Raw genomic sequence first — 15245 nt, 5'->3', positions numbered from 1 at the left:
ATAAAATATCCCCAGTCATGTCTGATGTTACTGTATAATAAATCAATTTTAGATTTTGTCATTCTCAGACATTTTATTGCAACTGAATGTTTAAAATGTAGAAAATTGTATTCTGTATTGTGTTTTGGGGTTTTAATGGGAAGTTAAGTCATGACTCACTCATATCCTTAGCGTTTACTAAGTTGAAAATAACTGCCTTATGTAAATCGTAAACACAGGGAAATCTGCAGATGCTGGAAATTCAAGCAACACAATAATTGATCCCTAATACCAAAATGCATCAAACATTAACGTGTGTGTGTGTGTGTGTGTGTGTGTGTGTGTGTGTGTGTGTGTGTGTGTCTGTCTTAGATAAAGAAAGACATTTAGAGATTCTTTGTTTTCTGACACATCAGACAAGATCATCTTGAGTATGGTATAGCATGGGACACATTATTAGCTAAAAAGTTATAATTTATTTCTTCTTTCCATTAATGTTTCATATGTATATCGCTGTAATATGAGTCAACTGGCTTCATTTCCTATCCATTTTTGAAATATCAACATATATCAATATTTGGCTTTATATTTTAACAAAAAGCATTAATTATGATCTTCAAAAGATCCAACATACATTTTAAACACAAAATATTTTACCGCCTGTGTCTGGAATACTTTTAAGAAAGCTACGAATGCAAATTACTAATACTGTTCAAGTTGAACCTATGTATAACAGTTGACTTTTAGTGGTACTAGGAATTTGTTTTAATATTACTCAAGGCAATGGGTTCCATGATTATAAATTAGCAAGGCTCAACGAGACGATTCCTTTGGGAGGTTTTACGAAGCAGTTTTCTATAGTCATATGGATTATCTTCATCTTGAATTTCTTCTTGTCGAACGGATGTGCTGAGGATTAAAGTCAAATGTAATCATTAGCTATACTTTTATTGCTGGAAAATATACCAATATATTTAAAATGCTTTATCTTCCTGCAACTTTGCATGAGTTGACCTTAGTAAGCTACTTCGCAAAATGATATCCCATCACATTTCTGATTTCTTGGGAAGATTACGCATTGAACATTAATGCCACAATAGGTAAACAGGTGTTGTTTGCAAACATCATGAAAGTGAATTACAAAAGGGAATTCTGTCCAGTAAGCATTTTCATTAATATGAATTGCAATGGGAAATACAAACAGAGCCTAAGAGGCAACAGTCTGAATGTAATTGGGATAGAAGTGAACTAAATAACTTACTTTCTCTGTGCTCAGTCTAATTCAATAAGCTGTTTATAAACCTATGCCCACTTGAAAAGGAAGCAGTGCTGACCAGTCGCAATATTGTGTAAATTTTGCCAATGTAATTATTGGTCATATTTCATGGCTGTCTCACTCAGTGGTACCGATAAACAGAAATGGCAACAAAAGAGCAAATTAAGGCTGATTTTTTTAGTACAGCACAATAGAAAATGAAGAATGCTTGGAATTTGCTTTTAGGTGCAATGGTATATTTGGTACTGATGTGCAGGGGTAGAAAGTAAATACAGAACACCTCAAACAACAATGCCAGCAATTTGCAAAATATGTGTTTAAAGGAAGGAAAACAGAAGAGTAATAATTTGCTATTAAACACATTATAATCAATATGATATAATTATATAGAATGTAATGTGACAACAATCAATTAACATTGTAAAATTTATAAACACTGGACAAGAAAACATGCCAAAGCATTAGTTATTTCTGATTTGTTCGGGAATTTGAATTTAAGAAACAAAATGAAATACAATCCAGCACAGCTCTTTTGATTTCCATGATAATCTGAGGGAACTGAGATGTATTCAGAAAATCTTTGGGAGGGTATATTGAAATGCAAATAAAAGTGATGTTATTTACACATTAGCTGCTAAATAAGAATTCTGGTCAGTATTACATAGAGATGAAATAAAATTTAAAACTTAAAGCTGTCTCTTTCTTTAAGAAGTTTTATACCGAGCTCCTCTTTTTCAGCTGATAATTCGAGTTATAGTAACACAAAAATAACTATTGCAGTCACTTTTCAAATAGGTGCTCTAGCAGCAGGGTGTTAGAGCCAGCAGAGGTCCACTCTGGTTGGTCAATTGTATTTTAGACCAAATATAAATGAGAGGAGAGAGGAAAATAAAAGTTTGACTAATCTAATGTTGATGCTGAATTCAAACAAATTGTGGATAGATTATAAATTGACTCAGTTAGAACAGGAGATGGATAGTTATATTTGACACTACCTTGGAATGAAAAGTTACTCAGTTGTCCCAAGGGCTATTGTTCAAAATATATATAGTTTTTAGAAATGCAGCATAACAGGTACAGTGTTCCCAGCCCAACAAGTCCATGCTGCCTGATTACACCCATGCAAACAATTAACCTACTAACCTGTATATTATTTGAATGTGAAAGAAACTGGAGCACCCATCGGAAATCCTTACGGTTATGGGGGAATGTACGATCTCCTTACATCGTAGCAGGATTTGAACCTGGGCCACTGGCACTGTAATAGTGTTACTTTAACCGCTACGCTGCCATGCCACAATAAATATCTTACTGTTCCCATAAAATCTGCTCTTGACTCTGTGATAAGTGGCAGGGAGAAAAGGCCAAGATTAGAGGTGGAGGTAGGTAGAATGAAAATGTCACACAAGTCTAAAAGGCGTACAAGGGACTCCTGGCAATGCTAGGGTGTAATTATAGTGTTTTGAAAAAGCAAGTAAGATCTTATTTAGATAGGTTGACAGAATAATAGAAGTTCTCAGGGATTATAGTGAGCTTGCCTGCAGCATTGTTTCCTTCTTGTCTGTAGTTAAGACCATACACCATAAGACCATAACATATGGGAGCAGAAGTAGGCCATTTGGCCCATTGAGTCTGCTCCGTCATTCAGTCATGGGCTGATCCAATCCTTCCAGTCATCCCCACTCCCCTACCTCCTCCCCATACCCATTGATGCCCTAGCTAATCAATAAACTATCTATCTCTGCCTTAAATGCACCCAATGACTTGGTCCCCACAGCCGCTTGTGGCAACAAATTCCACAGATGTACCACCCTCTGACTAAAGTAATTTCTCCACATCTCTGTTCTAAATGGACCTCCTTCAATCCTGAAGTCGTGTCCTCTTGTCCCAGAATCCCCTACCATGGGAAATAACTTTGCCATATCTAATCTGTTCAGGCCTTTTAACATTTGGAATGTTTCTATGAGATCCCCCTCATTCTCCTGAACTCCAGGGAATACAGCCCAAGAGATGCCAGACGTTCCTCATATGGTAGCCCTTTCATTCTCGTGAATCTTCTCTGAACCCTCTCCAATTACAGTATATCCTTTCTAAAATAAGGAGCCCAAAACTGCACACAATACTCCAAGTGTGGTCTCATAAGTGCCTTATAGAGCCTCCAAAAATGAATGCCAACATTGCATTGCATTTGCCTTCTTCACCACTGCCTCAACCTGGAGGTTAAACTTTAGTGTATCCTGCACAAGGACTGTCAAGTCCCTTTGATCTCTGCATTTTGAATTCTCTCCCCATCTAAATAATAGACAGCCCATTTATTTTTTCCCACAAAGTGCATGACCATACACTTTCCAACACTGTATTTCATTTGCCACTTCTTTGATCATTCCCCTAAACTATCTAAGTCTCTTTGCAGGCTCTCTGATTCCTCAACACTACACGCCCCTGCATCTATCTTTGTATCATCGGCAAATTTAGCCACAAATCCATTAATCCCATTGTCCAAGTCATTGACATGCGTAGTAAAAGCTGTAGTCCCAAAACCAACCCCTGTGGAACTTCTGACGAAGGGTCTCGGCCTGAGACGTCGACCGTACCGCTTCCTAGAGATGCTGCCTGGCCTGCTGCGTTCACCAGCAACTTTGATGTGTGTTCCCTGTGGAACTTCACTGGTAACCGGTAGCCAGCCAGAATAGGATCCCTTTATTCCCACTCTCTGTTTTCTGCCAATCAGCCAGTGCTCCACCCATGCTAGTAACTCCCTTGTAATTCCATGGGCTCTTATCTTGCTAGGCAGCCTCATGTGTGGCACCTTGTCAAAGGCCTTCTGCAGTAGGTTGGTCAGGCAGGATTTTCCTTTCAGGAAATCATGCTGGCTTTGTTCTATCTTGTCATGTGCCTCCAGGTAATCCATAATCTCATCCCTAACAATCCATTCCAATAACTTCCCAACAACTTAAATTAGGCTAACAGGTCTATAGATTCCTTTCTGCTGCCTCACACCCTTCTTAAATTGCAGAGTAACATTTGCAATTTTCCAGTCATCCAGCACAATGCCAGAATCTATCGATTCTTGAAAGATCATTGTTAGTGCCTCCACAATCTCTCCAGCTACTTCTTTCAGAACCCGAGGGTGCATTCCATCAGGTCCAGGAGATTAATCCACCCTCAGGCCATTAAGCTTCCTGAGCACCTTCTCAGTTGTAATTTTCACTGCACATACTTCACTTCCCTGACACTCTTGAATGTCCGGCATACTGCAGATGTCTTCCACTGTGAAGACTGTGGCAAAATATGCATTCAGTTCCTCTGCCATCTCTGTGTCTCTCATTACAATATCTCCAGCATCATTTTCTATTGGTCCTATATCTACCCTCAACTCTCTTTTACCCTTTATATACTTAAAAAAGCTTTTAGTATCTTAGATGAGTGAGTGAGTGTGTGTGTGTGTGTGTGTGTGTGTGTGTGTGTGTGTGTGTGTGTCTGTCTGTCTGTCTGTCTTAGTTAAAGAAAGACATCAGTTCTGGTCATTAAAGTCAGCACTCATATTTTGGGCCTTCTTTTGCCTTTATATTTTGGCTATGTAATTTTTTTCTGGATCATTCTTACCAATGAGTTCACATTACACTAAGAGCCTCCAATATTTTCACTGGCCTTAGCACTGAGGTAGCTGTTCAGTATTAGACCATGAGACATAGGAACAAAATTATGCCATTCAACCCATAGAGTCTGCTCCATCATTCCCTCAGGGCTGATCAATTATCCCCCTTGACCCTATTCTCCTGTCTTCTCTTCATAGCTGTTGATGCCCTGGCTAATCAAGAACCTATCAACCTTCCTTTTAAATATATCAAATGACTTCACCTCCACAGTCATCTGTGGCAATGAATTCCACAGATTCACCACCCTCTGGCTAAAGAAACTCCCCCTTATCTCTGTTCTAAAGGGATTTCTGAGGCTGTGCCCTCTGGTATTTTAAATATGTTCCTGAAGAAAAAATGATCCCCTGCATTTACTTTAAAGCATGAACTTCTTTCACCGGAGCATTCTACAGACCTTTATAAGAAGCAGAAATTATATCAGAACAGGGCAGAATGGATGGCCAATAAAAGTATTCCTCATATCAGATGCCCATATTCATTGTATATAGTGTACTAACATTGTATATACTGTATGTAGAGAAAAGAATAGAGAAAATTTGCATGTGGTGAGGTCTGAGGCTACACTAATAAAAGAAGGATAAACTAACTGCCAGCTGGTTTGGTGGCAGGTTGATACAAGTTCTATTTGGGAAGATCTAGATTGGCAATTTGATAGGACGGGTACAGGTGAAGCTCGTAGATGGTATGTACAACAGAATATTTGTTGTATTAGCAGAACTATGACACAGTCTGTAAATAATGTCAAAGGGCACCAACTTGCATGGGAATAGAACTCGTCCTTTATAGCAATGCAGGTGAATGGCATCTCCAAGAGCAGTTCTAGAGCTGAGTATAATTCAGCTTCCATTGACTGATATTTCAGTTCCACTGCCGAGCAAGTGAAAACCATCTAAGACCTGAGTGGAGGATTTGGACTACAGTTGGAACATTCAGCTGCAGCAGTGGGGATATATCTGGTTTCCAAACCTTCTACGACCTGCTATCGCTAAGTAAAGTAATGCTATTATGCTAATAATTTGATGGATGGGCACAAGATAACTGAAACAAAAGGCTGTGATAATACTTCAGCAACATGCTCTCAAAGGGATCATTACGATAGCCGAGGTGACAATGTATGGAGGTGAAATATGTATCTGCTGTCCTTTGGGTATACCCCTTCATGATATCACCACTACTACTCTGCTAAGACTTCTGACTTAACTAAAGCTGATTATTTCAGCCAGCTAGCCCAGCCACTTGCTCTTCATGTGAACTGGAAATAGTATAGGATTAGACAAAGTTCATTACTTGAGATATGGGTAGCTTTGGTTTATAACCTTAGCTTAGATTGTTTATTTTGTGTTGACTTTATCTTTACATTGTGCTGCATGGGAGAACCAAAAATCAAAGTTTTAATCTACATCTGACTTAATTTAAAAACTCTTGAAAACAGGAATAACCTGGTCTTTACACTGATATGGAAAAGATCAAGGTCAAAATTAGATGTGAAACTTCTGATGAGGAGTGTATTTGGGTGTAGTTATTGGCATTGCAATTTTTGAGATATTTGTGAATCAGTCTCTTTGTTCTTCTTTCTAGTTGCTCACTGTAAGGCTGGAGATAAGGGGTGAACCTGTATTATTCCCAGCATTAATCTTGAGATTGGGTCTGCTCGGTATTACAGAGTGCCTCCAGATCAACCCAGATAATGGAATCTTCCTTACAGCATGCTGGTAGGCATTTCCATCAGATGTTGGGCTGCTACACATGCATTCATTAGTTGTGCACTGTAGTCATATCTCCTGTTATCGTCTGAGAGGCCTTGCTATATAGGAGTCATACAACAATCAGTGAACACTTCATTACAGAAGCTCCCACATAGTTCCACTGCCTGCTCCACAAATAACTGGATCAGTGATTGCCTTTTTCTCAGAAGGGTAGGCAAGCATGGGATGAAGTATCCATGCAATTGAAATACACCAATTTGGTATGGAAATAATCTTTTCTATGTTATTAACCCATATCCTGCCAGGAGAAGCAAGAAATAATCACTTTACTTGTGGAGTGGAGGCATCAATGTAGGGAAGGCAAAGTTTTACCTCAGTGACATTTTACATAAACCACAGTGCAGTGCACAAGACATTTATCCAATTATGGAAGCCTTTTATACTGACCCAATAAATAGACTTAATAACCAGAAAGAGCATGTACTTCCAGTGTTGGAGGCTAGTTAGGCATCATCTTGCATGTCACTGGGCATCACTCAGGAGTAGCAGGATGCAGCTGTCTGTACTATCCAAATTAACTGAAGGAAAGTCTTGTTGCAAGGTATGGTCAGAAATCAAAACCTTGTTCTGCATTCAAGACTTCTGGTTCCTTTGAAAAAACAGATGAATAACCCATTCTAGATCAGTAAGTATACAGTATGCTGTTCCATCTTGTCCAAACAATGTCTGCCATAGAGAGGAATATAATTCAGCAGAACTATTCATGATCACTCCCAAGAAGCTCCCACAATTACTGAGATAATAGTACACAAAGATTGTTGGCACCAATGAGGAATGAATAGAAAACCAAGGAATGCAATTGTTTTCTCCTTCGTCCTGAAACCAACACACAGCTTCATATTTTACAAACAGTGCCCTTCCCTTGGACAACATCGGTGGTGTGGAGAGGGGAGACGTGCAGCATGGGCAACTGCCGGTCTTCCATACAACCTTGCCCAGGCCTGTGCCCTGGAAACCTTCCAAGGCGCAAATCCATGGTCTCATGAGACTAACAGATGCCTATTTTACAAACAGGTACAAATGTCCCAAATCAGTATATTCATTTGTTCAGCAGTTTCCCTCCATGAGGTTTTCATTTCTGCTTTTCCAGCTGAGTGGACTTTACACCTAGTTAGAGTCAATCTCCTTTGCTGCATCCTGCAGTTAGATAGCAGAAGAAACTGCCCATATTCCTCTATGACACAGCTGTGACAAATTCCTGTTACCAACACAATTTCCCCTTGAACACTGGACTGCAGTTCTGTATTAGATGTTAACTCAATGGATTTCCGGTTCCCTATCCAAGTATGCCACCAGCTCAGACTCTCCTGGGCAACATTAGTTACAATCAGTAAACTAGCCCTAAGATCTCATTGGAAATAAGCATTCTGAGGAATGGTCTCTGACCCAAACAGTAACTGCTTTCTCTCTCCACAGACGTTGCTCAACTGGTTGAGTTTTTCCAGAATTTTCTGATTGTATTTCAATGCTATTCACTTCAATGGGCTGATAACTTTAAAATATAGAAAAGTTGATGCTCTGATCAGGTGCTCCTAGAGAAAATGTGGTGTGTACAAGAAAGACTTGCTGGTTAGGGAATTATAAGCAACTAAACCCTGATTATCTTTTAGCTTAAATAAATTTAGATGGAAAAATAACCTGCAGATCTACAATTCCTTGACTGTGGCCATTATTTTATGCCAAGCACTCTAAACAAAAATCAGCCCAAATATTTTGTATCTTATTAAACTCAAACAACGTTTGCTAATTCCTTCTTTTGATCATTTCTTGCTCATTCCTTCTCCATCAGTTGTCATTGTTCACATTTTCCATTTTCATCCATTGCAGATGTCTGAAAAGCAGACAGAAAACCTGGAGAAATTTGGGTAGTCAAGCAGCATCTATTGAAAGAAAATCAGAGTTCATCAGACGAATCTTTGACCTGAAATGTTCAGTCTTCCTGACTCAGCTGAGAATTTCCAGCATTTTCTGTTTCGATATCCTCCAGCAATCTTGTTTTTCCATTTGGAGCAAATAGTGAACCAATGTTTAACTCTTCGTACTTTTTGAGTTCCATCTGAATACCATTTTCCTGAAACAGCAAGATTGCCCAGAGAACAACTGAACCATTACAGGCTATTGAGTCCAATGATTTAATCCCAAGAAGGCTCATTTCAGCTGATAACATTGATACTACTGCCCTTCCTCCAGAATCAGGTGGGAGCTATTGGAAAGGGGTGGGGGGAATGGCATGCCTTGTGGAAATATGTCTTTTACGTCCCTTGACAGATTTTACATCTGTTGCTAGTAGAAACAATGATTATTGGTCATCCAATAAGAATCGATTTGTCTCTTGATAGATTTTACATCTTTTGCAAGTAAAACGAAAAATTAATAGTCATCCAATAAGAATAGATTTAGAAAAAAAATCCCTTTTATACTAACTCAGTGGCCACTTTATTAAGTAGCAATGTATGTACACCTTCTTGTCAACGCAAATATGTAATCAGCCAAACATGTGGCAATACCTTAATGCATAAAAGCATGCAGCCATGGTGAAGAGGTTCAGTTGCTCAGACCAAACATCAGAATGGGGAAGAAATGTGATCCATGTGACTTTGATTGAGGAATGATTGTTGGTGCCAAGCAGGGCGGTTTGCACATCTCAGAAAGTGCTGTCCTCCTGGGATTATCGTGCACAACAGTGTCTAGGGTTTACAGAGAATGGTGCAAAGGACAATAAAACATTTGGGGAACTGTAGTGACCTTGTTAACGACAGAGGTCAGAGGAAGATGGCCAGACTAGTTCAAGCTGACAGGAAGGTAACAATAACTCATGTAACCATGTGTTATAACAGTGATGTGCAGAAGGGCCTCTAGGAATGCACACCATGAAGTGGATCGACTACAGTGGTAGAAACCACTAACATACACACAGTGGCTACAATATTTGATACAGGAGATACCTAATAAAGTGGTCACTGAGTTTATAACTGGTCGTTAGTGACAGAACCAGTGGAATTATCCCATTGACTGAAGACTCCTTTACTTCACTTATATTCCAGGATGGAACAATGGCAAAGGGAAGTGAAAACTTCCTTTCCCCCACACTTCACAGCTCCTCAGTGGCAACCTGTTAACACCAAGAGATGGTGCATTAACTCCTACTCAAGCTCTTTATTTTCCAAAGGCCTCATTACCTCTGTAAGTTCTCCTCTTTCCAACTGTATTCGTGCTTTCAAAAATACAAGTTGTTGGTCATCTAATTATTACATTCTTTTCTATATCTTGTTTCCTCTAATATCTTCTTTCATCTATTTCAACTGTGACTGGACTATTGATTTGAATCATATCATTGCAGTTATAAATGGAAGTTTAAACTGGACTTTAGCAGTAAGTAGTTATAAAAGATTTCAATGTACAAACTTGATTGAATAGAAATGACATAGTATCTGAGAATCAGGTTCTGCATACGCTGCCCAAGATAAAAGATCTATTTATCTATTTCTCCCCCAAATTCTGCCTCTCCTGGGTTTTATGATATGTGTAATGATCCTAAATCAAATGTGCTGCTGTCCCAGACTCCAGATATAATAAATGAGCTAATTATATTATGCTGAGACAAATCTGATACAATTGAAGGAAAAGGACTTTTAAATTTAGATTAAGATCATATAATAGGCACAATAGTTGCTGCGGTCATCTCAAGTGTATAAACTAGTCTACGATATATCTAACTGCAAACAACAGGGACCTGAAATTCCAGGAATCCAATCATTTGATTTTCACCCCAAATCCCATTCAATATTTTCTTCTGGTTGGAGCTATGGTCCATTCCTGTATCAGCATGTTTAAATTGGCTCCTGCAAAATTAAATCCTCTCTCTGTTACTTGTTAAGTGGTCTTATGTCTCACATTTAAGAGTGATTTTAAATATTTAGCAAGATTATTGTGGTAAGAAATTTCTTTGCTTGTGAGCCATACAACAATATTGGTAATTTTCTGGTAATAAGTGCATGAAGGCAGGATGTGGCAGCTTGGCAATGTTACATTACTAGCAGACATGAACTCAAATCTCACCATGGCATCATTAATTAAATCAGGAAATAAGTAAAAAATAGGTTCAATAATATTCCCATAAACTTGCATGGTTGATGTAAATATCAGTCTAGAGTCAGAGAAAATTTTTGACATAGGTAAGGTATATTCTGCTATACAGTCATAGAGTCATAGTCCTTTAGCAGAGACAGAGGAACACCTGCCCACTATGTCTATGCCAACCATCACCTATTCATATGGACGTCATTTAACTGCACTAGGTCAATAGCTTTAATGTCTGAGCTTCCAAGTCAAAACTATTAGACCATAAGACATAGGAAAAGCGTTGGGCCATTCAAACTGTTGGGTCCACCCCAACATTCCATCTTAGCTGGTTTATTATCCCTCTCAACCCCTTTCTCCTACCTTCTCTTTGTAACATTTGATGACCTGGCTAATCAAGAACCTGTCAACCTCCACTATAAATATATTCAATGACTTGGCCTTCATAGCCTCTAATTCCCCATGATTTTTTGCAACATTAAATGCCCTCTCTCTTGCTTTTATATTGTCTTTTACCTCCCTTGTCAGCAACAATTGCCTCATCCTCCCTTTAGAATACTTCATCCTTGGGATGTATCTATCCTGCACCTTTCAAACTGCACAGAAACTCCAACCAGTGCTATTCTGTGATCATCCCTTCTAATCAACATTGGCCAGCTCCTGTTTTATAAGAACATAAATAGGAGCAGGAGTAGGCCATCCGGCCCACCAAGCCTGCTACGCCATTCATGGCTGATCTGACTATGGGCACATTTCCACCTACCTGCCTTTTCCCCATAACCCTTAATTCCCTTACTCTGCAATAAGCTATCCAACCATGTCTTAAATATATTTACTGAGGTAGCCTCCACTGCTTCATTGGGCAGGGAATTCCACAGATTCACAACTCCTTGGGAAAAGCAGTTCCTCTGTACAATTTGCTTTTCCACTCTATTTAGTGTCATCAGCAAACAGATACGTTACACTCGGTCCCCGCTTCCAGATTGTTAACGTATATTGTGAACAGCTGCGGGCCCAGCACCGACCCCTGAGGCACACTGCTCACCATTGTTTGCCAACCAGAGTAACACCCGTGTATCCCAACTCTCTGCTCTCTATTAGTTAACCAATCCTCAATCTATGCTAATACATCACCTCCAACTCTATGCATCCTTATTTTATGGATAAGTCTTTTATGTGGCACCTTATCGAACGCCTTTTGGAAATCCAAATAAATAACATCCATCTGTTCCCGTCTATCCACTGTGATTGTTATATCCTCAAAGAAGTCCAGTAAGTTTGTCAGACAGGACCTGTCTTTGCTGAATCTATGTTGTGTCTGCCTGATGGATCCATAGCTTTCCAGATGCCTCGCTATTTCTTCTTTAATGATAGCTTCAAGCATTTTCCCAACCACAGATGTTAAACTAACTGGCCTATAGCTATCTGCCTTTATGCCTACATCTTTTTGTAAACAGTGATGTGACATTCACCTTCTTCCAATCCATCAGGACCTGTCCAGAGTCCAGGTAATATTGGTAAGTTATCACCAAAGCCTCAACTATAACCTCTACCATATCTTTTAGTACCCTGGGATGCATTCCATCAGGACCAGGGGACTTGTCTATCTTTAGGCACACATGTTTGCTCTGCACTATCTCTTTAGTGATAGCTATTGTATCAAGGTCCACACCTCCCATCACACCTATATCATCTCCCTTCAGCACGATAAATGTGTCCTCCACTGTGAAAACTGACTCAAAATAGTCATTCAAATTCTCGTCTATTTCCTCATTACCCAATATCAATTCTCCCTTCTCAATCTCCAAGGGACCTACATTCACTTTGGCCACCCTTTTCTGCTTTATATAATTATAAAAACTTTTACTATCCATTTTTATATTTTATACTAGTTTATTTTCATAATCTATCTTCACATTTTTTATTGCTCGTTTAGTGGTTCTTTGATGCTTTTAAGGTTTTCCTAGTCTTCCAGTTTTCCACTGCTCCTGGTGACTTTGTATGCATGCCTCTGTAATTCCGTTTTCTCTACTGAAATACTGATATATCTGACTTTATCTTCTCCCTCTCTAAGTACAGGGTAAATTCTATCATATTATGATCACTGGCCCCTAAAGCTTCCTTTACCTTAAGCTTCCAAAGCAAATATGGTTCATTACACAACACCCATTACAGAATTACCTTTTTGTAGTGGACTCAACGACAGCTGCTCTAAAAAGCCATCTCTTAGGCATTCTACAAATTTCCTTACTTGGGATCCAGCACCAACCGGATTTTCCCAATATACCTGCACATTGAAATCCCCTATGACTATCGTATCATTGCCCTTATCACATACCCTTCCTATCTCCCATTGTCATTCACATCCCACACCGTGGCTACTGTTTGTAGGTCTGTATATAACTCCCACTCGACCCTCCCCGCTAATTTCCCTCCTGGAACTTACCCCTGCAAATGGCTTAACTGCTACAGCCGCTCATACACTTCTTTCCTCACCTCCATTCACAGCCCTAAACAGTCCTTCTAGGTGAGGAAATACTTCACCTGCATAGCTTCTGCAGTCTTCTATTGTGTCTGGAGCTCCTGATGCGAAGTACTCTACATTGGTGAGACCTGTCGTAAATTGGGGGACCTCTTCATCAGGCCCCACTGCACCATTCGCCACAAGTGGGACTTCCTGGTGGTCAAACATTCCCGTTCCAACATGTCAGTCCATGGCCCCTTCTTGTGCCAAGATGAGGACACCCTCAGGGTGGAGGAGCAACACTTTATATTCCATCTGGGTAGCCTCCAACCTGATGGCACGAATATCGATTTCTACTTCTGGTGAACAAATTCCCCACCCCCCAAATTACTTTATTCCCCACTCTGACCTTTTACTTCTTCTCACTTGCCTATTACTTCCCCCTGGGTTCCCCTCCTTCTCTGCAACACACACAAAATTTTGGAGGAACTCAGCAGGCTAGGCAGCATCTATGGAAAAAAAGTACAGTCGACGTTTCAGGCTGAAACCCTTTGGCAGGTTCCCCTCCCCCTTCCCTTTCTCCTATGGTCCACTCTCCTCTCCTATTAGATTCCCTCTTCTCCAGCCCTTGATCTTCCCCACCCACCTGGCTTCACCTATCACCATCCAGCTAGCCTCCTTCCCCTCCCTTACCTTTTATTCTGGCATCTTCCCCCTTCCTTCTCAGTCCTGAAGAAGGGTCTCTGCCTGAAATGTCGACTATCTATTCCTTTCCTGCCTGACCTGCAGAGTTCCTCCAGCATTTTGTGTGTGCTGCTTTGGATTTCTATCATCTGCAAACTTCCTTGTGTTTATCAACTCCCATCAGGGTTTTTTTTACCCTTACAGTTTCTTAATTCTATTGAAACATACTACTTCTTCCAATCTGATGTTACCGCTTCCTAAGGATTCAATTTATTTTATTTTTACCAACAGAGCCACCCCACCCCCTCTGTCCCCACTCAATACAATGTGTATCCTTGGATGATAATCTTCCAACAATGATCTTCTTTCAGCCACGTCTCAGTGATGCTCACAACATTATACCTGCCATTCTCTAACTGCCTTATAAGATTATCTGTCTTATTCTGAATACTGCATGCATTCAAATATAACACCTTCAGTCCTGTATTCATCACTCTTTTTGATTTTATCCCCAAGATACACTTCAGCTCATCCCACTGACTGCAATTATACCCTAAGATTTGCCTGTCCTGCCTTACACTCTCACTACACAATGCATCTATTTGCATACCAACTGCCTCATCCTCACCCCTTTTACTCCGGTTTCCATCCCTTTGCCAAATTAGTGTCAACCCTCCCCGACAGCACTGCCTGCAAGGATAATTCTGCTCTGGTTCAGGTGTAATCCGTCCTTTTTGTACAGGTCATACCTTCCACAGAAGAGATCCTAATCATCCAGAAATCTGACATCCTGCCCTCTGTACCACTTCCTCAGCCACTCATTCATCTATGCGATCTATTATCCTAGTTCTGCCCTGACCAGCACATGGTACTGGGAATAATCCAGAGATTTCTATCTTGCTCTTCAGTATCTTTCCTAACGCCCTCTTCTCACTGTGCTGGACCACATCCCCCTTCCTAACTATGTCATTGGTGCCAATGTGCACCATAACCTCTGGCTGCTCACCCTTCTCTTGAGATTCTTTGGCAGCCACTCTGAGACATCCGAGATGCTAGCATCTGGGTGGCACACACCATCCTGGATTCTTTACAATCTCCTGGCCATCCCCCTAACTATTTTGACTCCTATCACTATCGCTCTGCCTGACTTTATCATTCCCTGCTGAGCCTTAGAACCGGTCCCAGTGCCACTGGCCTGGCTACTGCTGCTGTGCCCTGATAGGTCATCCCCCGACCAGCAGTATCCAAAAGGGTATACTTGTTGCTGAGGGGAATAGCTACGGGGAACCCTATTCGAAAGTTCAAAGTTTAAATCACATTTATTATCAATGTATGCA

General features: G+C 40.2%; 1 protein-coding gene across 1 annotated transcript in view; it reads right to left on the bottom strand.

The window, feature by feature from the left end:
* Positions 1-782: 782 nt before the first annotated feature.
* The window catches only part of myo3a (myosin IIIA), a 391513-nt gene continuing 377050 nt past the window's right edge, over positions 783-15245 (bottom strand). Inside the window, exon 36 of the mRNA XM_072254428.1 lies at positions 783-888. Coding sequence (XP_072110529.1) covers positions 783-888 — 106 coding nt within the window. The remainder of the gene's footprint in view (positions 889-15245) is intronic.

This window comes from Mobula birostris, chromosome 3, assembly GCF_030028105.1.
Source record: "Mobula birostris isolate sMobBir1 chromosome 3, sMobBir1.hap1, whole genome shotgun sequence".
Lineage (NCBI taxonomy): Eukaryota > Metazoa > Chordata > Chondrichthyes > Myliobatiformes > Myliobatidae > Mobula > Mobula birostris.
This window is presented reverse-complemented; position numbering and strand designations above follow the sequence as displayed.